The sequence below is a fragment of the Gossypium hirsutum genome, chromosome D13 (genome assembly GCF_007990345.1).
Source record: "Gossypium hirsutum isolate 1008001.06 chromosome D13, Gossypium_hirsutum_v2.1, whole genome shotgun sequence".
Lineage (NCBI taxonomy): Eukaryota > Viridiplantae > Streptophyta > Magnoliopsida > Malvales > Malvaceae > Gossypium > Gossypium hirsutum.
The window spans coordinates 57,350,355-57,360,674 of NC_053449.1; the positions used below are offsets into that span (position 1 = coordinate 57,350,355).

The following is a 10,320-nucleotide window of genomic DNA, read 5'->3' on the forward strand; positions in this document are numbered from 1 at the left end:
GAGGTTTAACATGAAGATGCCAATTCTACCAAACTTCCAAGTTAATTTTCAGACAAAAATGCCTTCTTTTCCCCCGACTCCTAGACCTGCAATCAACTTAATTTAAAGGCTTTTGTTGAACAATCAGTAATTTCAAGATTAAATGCAGCTAGCATGTGTTATCATTCAAGCCATCAAAACAGGTCTGGAAATTTATCAGCAATAATATTAGGAAGAACGCATTTCAACTATTAAGCAAAGCACTATGGTTTTCAAAGGTCAGTGCATAGTCTCTAATCAGTCAAATGTATCAACTAACAAGGGAGTAACAAATTCGGACCGACCTGTACAGATATATAATATTACACTGCGGCAATGGTGCGTGGGGCGAGGAGTTGTACATCTATTCACTATTTGTAAAAACAAGTTGTGGTTTAACTACCTACGACAAAACAAACATCTAATCTGCCATATGACCATACTCCCCATTTTGCGGCGATTGATGAATTCCAAGGCCTGTTTTTCCTGCAATAGACGTGTAGTTTCAGAATTTCTTGCTGCCTCAGCATGCATGCATATATGCATGATAATGATACTTAACAGTCTAACCTGTCAACTCGAAACCAGTTCTATCACCTAGACCAGTACTCCAATCTGTGGGCCGAGATGTCATATGCATGCCCTGTGGTTGCATCATGAAATGACTTCCTCCAAAACTCTGATGATGAAGATCATCGTTTCCCCCAATTGGATTTCTTCCTGAAGTTTCAAAAGCAGAGCGAAAGCCTACATTAGATACAGAAGCCCCACCAACTGGATCACCTTTTGCACCAGCACTAACATCCTTCTTGTTGTCAATCATAAATGTACCAACAATAACCTGTACGGGCAATAAACCATTGCGACTTCAACATAAGATAACTGACAACTAAACCTTCTTAAAGAAATGAATCTACTAATTCTTGTTCTCGTTTGCTCTCATGCCAACATAAATGATAAAATCCCAAGTCATACACAGTATCATGAACCGAAGTTTTCTTAATATTGGTGTATATTTTAATAATGCACAAGATCAGGTTCAATCCTCCCCTTATCTAAACCAAAGAATAATAACACTAATACCTGAACCGGGCCTGCAGCCTTTAGAGGTCCACCAACTCCTCCTCCTATAATCTGGCCATCTGCACTTAATAGACATGCACTGAGCCCACCGGTCCTCCCTCCAATCTCAGTCCGAACATAAGATCCAGAGAGTGAGATTATCTCAAATCGGCCCTAATATTATATCATCAAGGAAAGAAATTATATTTTTGACAGTAGCAAAATAAGTATATTCTAGACAAACAAGTTGCAAGTTTCATCCAAGATATCCTAAAGGTGAGAATATTAACAAAGGTGAGCATATCAAGGCACTTATACAAGCCTTTTAGGCATATGGGCATGGCAATAACATCACAATAAGCATACGAATAAGCTTCTATTTGTGGTTGAATATTTATATCTTTCTTTAGACCCTTTATTTACTTTGTATTGAGTAACAAACATTCCTCATGTTCCCTAATCCTTGCAAACTGTAGGTAATACCAAATACTCTGTCAGCTCTTCAAAGCAATGTGGGTTTCTCTATCAAAACGTTATTCATATTTTCATGTGTACTTTCTTTTTCCTGTCAGGATGCAGTAATAATTTGAAGATCACAGAACATATAAACAAGGAAAATTATAGCAAAAGAAGAAAATGAAGTGGTTACCTCATACGCTATGTTACCACCTGATGTTGCTGGCTGTCGGAGAGATGCATTAGAGATTGTACCAGATGCAGACAAAATACATATTTCGTGCTTGTTTTGTTGCATGAACATCATTACCTTTTGGCCAACATCCTACATGGATCAATGTATCATGTCAAGAGGACAAGAAAATAACTTGATTTACATACAGAAACAATACCGCATCTAGACCTAACCCTAAAAGACTCAACTCTTCGAATTGTATTCGAAAATATTAACATTAAAAAACTACTCTCATGACACTTTTAAAAAAAATCATTCAACTATGAAATAGCCAAGGCAGAAATGGATAAGGATTCACGCATCCTTTTCTAAAGAGTATATATTCAGAAACCAGTACAAATGGGGTAACATAACGGTGTGAATCTATTGCATATGCCAAATGCCTTAACTCACATCCTTCTAACTGCTCTCAACTCCAAAGAGGAAAATCTAAAGGAAAAATAAAACCAACAGGAGGAACTATCACAAATGTTCTCATTGAACTTTCCACAATGGCTACCATGGTCTCAAGTTGTTTGTAACTGAAACATCATAACCTTAAAAAACATAAGGATTTTATATCGGAAACACAAAGTCGAAACATGCTATTTTTCTTTAACAAGATGAAGAACACAGCTTGTTGAAACTACTGGATAATGCAGAATGTAACAGATGAGATTTTACGGAATTCTTAAGGAGACTAGTATGCATATCTGTTCTGCAGGAACATATATAATTGATGCCAACACATATCTGAAATATTAATAAAAACTTGTAGCAGTGATGAGCATCATACCTCTCCTGCAACTACATTGATAACGTGTGGAGTAAAACTTTGACCTGCATTGCCTGTATCCATTACAAGGACGCAAGAGAAAGAACTTAAGTGTCTAATGAGAGGAAAAATGAAATAAAAGCAAACAATAACTCGACCAACTTGAGAAGGAATTCATACATGAAACAAATAAATGTTTCACAATAATAAGGTGGATTAAAAATATGCATCCATCTCAATTCGAACAAAGTTGCAATCATGAAAGAAAAGCCCCAAAAACCTTCTCAATTCGAATAAATTTGCAATGTTCCATACACAATATACCCAGAACGTTCACAATTTCCACAAATTAGCAACACGACACCCCAAGCCATCAAATTCACGAATATGGAACAAAAGAAATAATCTCTTTTATCAGAAATCCAACCAAAGAAAAGAAAAAGACAATAGATTCACATGCAATGCATCAAACCCTCTCATTCCCAAAAAAGAAATTTGTGGTAAAAAAAGCTTCTCAATTTTCACAAAGAAGGGTACCAAACGTGAAATACTTCAAAAAAAGGCCTCCACAAAGCAGGAAACAAAGACGACGGTTTCCAAAACAATGCACCCAAACTCTTTCATTTTTCAATAAATTTGCAATAAAACCCCCCAAAACCATCAAATTCATAAAAAAGTACCAGAAGGCAATAATTTTTTTTATGAATAAACACCCACCTAAAGCAAACTGAGACTTCTTAGAAGACCCAGAAAGCGAACCACTGGTACCGCCAAGAGCCAACTGCTGCAGCTGCTGCTGTTCACGCCGTTCCTTGGAGCTCAACGACGCCGTTTTCTTAGCTGCCATGGCCTGTTCCGGGGTTCCATACTTCCTAGGCCTCCCTCTCTTCCTCCTGGTAGGCTCCAACGGCGACGTCACCGCCGAAGGCACCGAATGAGGGTACAACATGTTGTGGGACCCCCCACTTTCATTATGGAGGAGAAGCCCATTGGTCGTTGACGGAGTGGTGGTGACAGTGGTGGTGGTGGTGGTGGTGAAGTAGTGTTGGTGATGATGGGTTTCATTGGGTTCCATTGATATTTTCTGTTTATTGAGATTTTTAGAGAGAGAAATTCGAAAAATAAAAATAAAAAAATCTGCAATTTTTTTTATTTTTATTTAATTTTTTGTTTATAATTTCTTTTTCGGTTTTGGGGGTTTTTTGTTTTCGTTTTAGGGATTTTTAATTTGGGGTCGAGGAATTTGAGCCGTTGGATGAAGCTTAGGAACGTCAGACGATTCACTTTTGAAATAAATATATATATCTTCGTAAGGACAAAACGGATTTTGTTTATTTTGTTTTTAGGTTTTAAGATTTTTTAGGGCAAATTACTTTCGTAGTCACCTAATTATGACCAATTACAAAATATCATCTACCTGTTCTATTTTTTCCTTTTCGGTCTCAGGCGGTTAAATGGCCAACGGAAAGATGATGTAATTCTTAAAATTGGCATAATAATAACTTTGACCCTCAAACATTTATACATTGTGTTCGTTTGATTTTGATTCTAAAAAATTAACACTTAATATTTACACATTATGTAATTTGATATTTTTTACAATTTTGTTTTTCTTTACTACTGTTCCACCTAAACAACAAATTTATTAGCTAAATTAGATTAAAAATACTAAAAATAGAAACATAAAAAAAATCTAATATCATAATTTTCACTTTTTTTTTCATTCTTTTCTCTTGATACTTTGAATCTCAACCATTAGGTTCAACACTAAAGCTTAAGTTGACTCAGTCTTCGTCAGTTCACTCTTTACTAATTTCATAATATTCATGCTTGAATTGTTCGATATTGGTTCAACTAAGCCTTTTGTTATTGTCATCATCATCATTGTTATCATCTTCGTCAGTTCACCACTCGTTCAATAAACTCACTAAATTTTTAAAATTAAAACTAAGTTGACATAATATGTAAATATTAAGGGTCAAAGTTGCTATTATACCAAATTGTAAAGCTGACACTGTATATTTTTGTTAACGGAAAAAAATGAGTGATCATTTTGTGATTTTTTTATAATTAGATGATAAAAAAGAAACTTGAGTGACTACTAATAAAAATTACCCTTTTATTTTTTATTTTTTGAATAATTTTGGTTTATTTGTGTTCGTGTTTGGAAACCGACGATATTAGATTCTAAATTCGATTCGTTCCTCTGTTAGTCCCTGTGAACTGTGATTGTATAAAATTTGAGGTTTGGTCTCTAGTTAAAAGTTTAGTCATTCTACTTTTTCAATTTAAAAGATTTAGTTCAATTATTGTAGTTGATAATTTTTGTCAAATTTTATTAATTTAACATGTTTACTTTCTGTCAATCATATGCTACATTATATGAGAATAATTTAATAAAAAATTAAAATTAAAAAATTTTAATAAAAATAATAATTACGGTTTTAATGGCTCAATATTTTTAAACAAAAAATAAGGGTAAACTACACACATGGCCATCCAATTATAAAAAAAAAAAATTTAAACACTCTAAGAACAAAATTTACAATTTAAGCACTCAAGTTACATAGTTTGATCATTTTGATCCTTCTCGTTAAAACCATGAATAGAAATCTGACTTGACATTTTGTTTTTAAAATTTTGATTTCCATGTCATTGTTATTTATTAAAAAGTTATCATTTTAGTCTCCTAAACTTTAAGTTTAATTTATATGAGTCCTAGAAAAATTGGGACATTTGCATTTGTGAGCCTCTGTGTCAGTTTCTAACACAACAATCCCAAACCCACCGTGGCCGATGATTCTATTGGCAGGGAAGCATCCCGTGGCTTTAAGCTCTCTGTAAGTGAATTCTTGTGGCATTTTGATTATCTCCGATGCAAAAGATAGTCCTAAATTCTATTCATGCTTGAACTTTTTAGAGTAAACCCATATCAAAGCACCAGCAAATAAGGCTAAAAATAAAGCTCTGGCGCTTACCACCCCTGCAACAGCTACTGGACCTTCTCTGCAACGTTGGTTATGGCATGATGAAGAAGAAGAAGGCGGTGAAAGCGGCGGCAGTGGTTTGACGGAATTAGCGGTTAGGTTTATTAAAGTAGTCACCGTTGGTGGCGGCGGAGACTATGTTGACTCTAATCTTGACCTTGAACTGAAACTCCATCATTCTATCTCACCAGGGATTTAAATTGCGGTCGCGGCCAAGATTTCGGTCGCATTACGTTTATCGCCATTGCAGATATAACGGATGTTATTGCGGTTACTGCGGGTATCGCGGTCGTGAATTTAAAAAAAAAATCACATAACTTATTGTAAAATATAATAGCGGTTTCGGCAGTAGCGGTTTCGGGCGGTGCCGCTACCGCTCTATAATGGCCGCTATTTCGGTAACGGACCGCTATTTAAATCCCTGGCTATGAGCCTCGGTGCTTCCTTGTGCTGAGCCTGAAAATCCTACGTACGTGAAATTATTAACATATTAAAAGTGAATAATGAAATGGGGTTGTTAGGAATTTGAATATGAAATTAATACGTTGAAAACTCTAAATGAACCATTGTATTCGATTTATGAATGGATAACATTGTGACCCTTTAAATCGATATCCAAAATTACATTATTAATATCCACACTTACTCAAAAAGTGAATAAAAATAAAGCCTGTTTATAAATAGCTTAGCCCGAATCAGCTGTTTCGCTGTTATTTTATTATTATATTGTTACTATTTTATTGTTATTGTTTAGATATTATATAACTCTTATTTTATTGTTAATTTTGCTACTATTTTAAGGTATGTGTTTATTAAGTTGTAGATATCTTAGTGTTATTTAAATATAAAGACTTTTTAAATATATTTTTAATCCGTTGAGAAACATTTATTTTAATATTTTTAGTGTAGTTGATATATTATATTTTTTAAATTTACTTTTACAAAAAATAATCTAATTGGTTAAGTGAACATCGCTGAGAGGTTTCAAGCTGCCACGAGATGCTTCCATGCCAATAGACTCATCGGCCACAGTGGGTTTGAGATTGTTGTGGTAAAAACTGACATAGAGGCTCACAAATGCAAATGTCACCATTTTTCTTTAGGCCTCGTTTAAGTTAAACTAAAAATTTGGGAGACTAAAATGGTAATTTTTTAATAAATAACAATGATATGAAAATCAAAATTTAAAAAAAAAACGGGAGTGACCAAAATAATTAATTTATGTAACGTGGGTGTTTAAATTATAATTTTTTTTCTTAGAGTACCTAAAATAAAAAATTTTTATAGTTAAGTCACTATACATGTAATTTGTCAAAAAAGTAAAACTTTAACTTTTTAAATTTTTTTTAACTAAAATAAATAACCAGTAGCACTAGTATTTGCTGCTAAAATCAATATATGAAGTCATTAAAATTACACAACCTCTTCAAAAGTTTTTAAAAATAAATAAAAATAACTTATTTAATCACATTTTTTAAATTAAAATAAGCATCTAAATTCTACGTTAAAATATGAAAGATAAATTTGCATAAAAAATTTCCTAATTTATTTGCACATCATTAAATTTATTAATAATATATACATTAAATTTATTGATAATATATATAATTTTTGAAGTTACAATTAATTATATGAACAATTTGAATGAGAACCAATTAGAAGTTCCAGGGAAAGATTGGGACCCTGGGTGGATTGGTGGCTAACTGGATGTACTCTCAATGAACTACTAAAATGGCCACTCTTCTTCTGATAAACTGGTGTGGAGGGAGGGTCCAAAAGGTATCTTTTCCATCAAGGGAGCTTATTGCTTTCTCTGAGAAAGGCAATTTAACTACCAACCAATATGTGGTAATTCTTTGGAAGCTTGATCTCCTCTATAAAAGTATCATGTTCTTGTAAAATAAATTTGCAATAACTATTTACCTATGCAAAAGGAATTGGTGAGCCATGACATCCCTATTGGGACATCCAAGATCAGAGGGCCTCAGCCTTTGCCAATAATACCAAAGCCTCAATAGCAACAATAAATATAAATTTATACACTGCAAATACAATAAAAACGAATCATCCACATTATCATATAGGTATCCCTTCAAATGCACGGATAAACTCACACAGACCATAAATGGGGTATCAAGAATGAGTAACAAAGTGCAAATCAACAAATATTTTACAGACATTAATAGAGACAATGAGTCATTAGAAGTAGATCACAACCATATGAAGAACTGCTTCATGAGTTCTTCTCAACATGCTCATCTTTCAATGGCTCCCCATCATTAGTCTCCTTTGTCGATGGTGAAACTGAAGAATGCATATTCTTAAGCTCCTCTAACTGCAACAAATAAAGAACTCAGTTAACTAGTGAAAAATTTGATTCCGAGATTATCATGGTGCACAGATTAATCTGATAAAAGAACAGTAAGAAAAGCTTTGTCATCAGGACAAACTTGTAATGCTTAAGCTATATGCTTGCAATGTTAGGCTAAACATTTCAAAATCAGTCAAAATTGCTGGAGCAGCATGGATGTTGGCAGGAGCAAGATGAATGCAAAAAATTGCATCAACATAAACACCAGACCTAATCCAGTTAGTTTATGTAGTCATCGCATTCAACATGCCTGAGGTATGATCATGTCCACCAAGATAGAATTTTCATCTAAAAAGCCGTATGTGAATAATAAAGAAGCTTTTATCTTTGGTTAATAATTGACCTTGAATTATAACCAGTTTACAATCTGGTATGGTACCTGATCTAATATTCCGTTAAAATGCCACTCCAATGAACTAACACTGTTACATAAAACGCTGACATTGTATGTTGACCAATGCTAAGTTACCACATATTGGGCCAGATTTCTTTTTCAAATGTTGATGTGGCATTGATTTCGACACATGGCAACATAATATTGGTCAACTAAGCTACGTTAGCATTTACATACCTTACACAAATAAACCAATCCATACCTCTTTGCAAGCATCCTCATGCTTACACAATAGCTCATTGTACTTTGTTTGCAAATCAGAAATCTCAGCTTGTAGCTTTTCATATTCATATATAGTTGGACCCCCTAATTTTTGTTGTATGAACCTACCATGGAGAAAAAACTATAATTATATCTCAACATTCCTTGCAAATAACATAAAGTGGATGTCAACCATAAGCTGCTCAATGTAGAAGTAATTAAACTTAGTTAAGCCATTTGCTATGGTCGCGTGCCAATGCTTTAGCTTTACTACCATGCGACCTTTCACCAAAAGGCACAGACGATGACACAAGTACCCTGACAAAGTCGATTCTAATTTATGATTTGGCATAAAAATTAAAATAATGTTAGAGAGGCTATTTCATTTCAAGTTTTCATGAATTCGGGACAAACATTAAACAAAAACAAGAAAACAGGATTTCAGATGTTGCAAGGAAAGCAACATTAAGAAATCCAAGATGATAATATTGTAACTTGTAAGATACGGTTCACACAAATAGAGTCCAATGTACAATATCCAACATTATTGAAATTGAACTACAGATCTCAATATATATATATATAAACTTGAACAATGACATGGAAAACTCAATTGAAAGATTGAATTTTGAAAAACTTACTCAAGAGCTGAAGATGGCTTCTCATTTTGTTCATACAATGCAACCAAAACTACAAAATAATGAAATTAAATTACAAACAACCAAATACCCACATCAAGAAATATGTTAAAATAAGAGAAAATAATAAAATTATATATTAAAAAGAAAGAAAAAATAAAACCTTTGGTGAGAGCATCAACAGCTCCACTGGACTCAAGATACTTCCTAAATGCTTCTTTCTTAGCATCTTTTTCCTAAATCCAAAATCTGGGTATTTAGTATTTATAACTAAAAGTGATAAAAAATGCATTTGCTGTGAAAAACAATAGAGAATTCCAACAACGAAACCGGAAATCTACAAGTGTGTTTAAAGCAGACATTAAAGTAAACAAACTGTACCTCTTTATATCTCATCATTATCTTCAGGCTTCAGCAGTTGGCTTTCCTTCTTTGCCTGGAGCCCTTGTGTTTGAGCAAATCTAAGATTCAAGTTTATGTGAAAGACATTGATGGGTCTTTCATGTCCTTGTTTCAGTAGCCAATCGTGTTGGTTAAGGTTTTCTGAGTTGAGACTTGAGACCAAACTTGAAAAATAACATCTCACAACCATGGGTGGACTACAGTTTGGATACTGTTCCAAATTCCAATTCTGCTTGAGAGTGTTGGGTTCAGCCCATCAGCAGTTTTTTAGTAAAAATTTTAGATGGGTCAATTTATCATTTGGTACCTAAGTTTGAAATTATTCTCCAACCAAATCATATCTATCTGGTCACCTTGAAACTTATTCGACACCTTTCTCAAAAATGCCTTGCAAAGGTCCTCTTTATCGGGAATGACTGTTGACCTCGTAACGACTGGCTCATCCACCGATAAACTGAGTTGTAAAGCTACATCCTCGAGTTTGATTGTACACTCACCGCATGGAAGATAGAAAGTGTGTGTCTCGGGCCTCCATCTTTCCACCAATGCCATTGATGAGTGTAGGATCGAGTTTACAGCCTCCAAGCATACGAGATGCATGTAAGAATCCTGTGTCTTGCAAGTAACCACTAATTTCGGTGTCTAGGCTTTTGACAAATTATGTATGAACCCTTCCAAAACACAATCATCCGTCTATTTATATCGAAAAATAAAATAATCGAAACGAATCAGAGAACTTGTTATTCATAAAAAATTAATCAAAATGAATATACGAAATAATTAAATAAAACTATAGTATTTT

At 33.8% G+C, this 10,320-nt stretch overlaps 2 protein-coding genes across 2 annotated transcripts; both read right to left on the reverse strand.

Annotated features, from left to right (window-relative positions):
* Window positions 1-207: 207 nt before the first annotated feature.
* LOC107918570 (AT-hook motif nuclear-localized protein 14) lies at window positions 208-3,837 on the reverse strand. The gene is made up of 6 exons (XM_016848157.2): window positions 3,243-3,837; window positions 2,547-2,599; window positions 1,730-1,861; window positions 1,102-1,254; window positions 589-859; window positions 208-504 (listed from the first exon to the last, which is right to left on the reverse strand). Exons 1-6 carry the CDS (start codon window positions 3,598-3,600, stop codon window positions 440-442), a joined length of 1,032 nt encoding a protein of 343 aa, XP_016703646.1. The 5' UTR covers window positions 3,601-3,837; the 3' UTR covers window positions 208-439.
* Window positions 3,838-7,561: 3,724 nt separating this feature from the next.
* On the reverse strand, window positions 7,562-9,754 carry LOC107918669 (c-Myc-binding protein homolog). Its single transcript, XM_016848253.2, has 5 exons — window positions 9,498-9,754; window positions 9,280-9,352; window positions 9,120-9,168; window positions 8,480-8,603; window positions 7,562-7,847 (listed from the first exon to the last, which is right to left on the reverse strand). Exons 1-5 carry the CDS (start codon window positions 9,513-9,515, stop codon window positions 7,746-7,748), a joined length of 366 nt encoding a protein of 121 aa, XP_016703742.1. The 5' UTR covers window positions 9,516-9,754; the 3' UTR covers window positions 7,562-7,745.
* Between the last annotated feature and the right edge of the window lie 566 nt (window positions 9,755-10,320).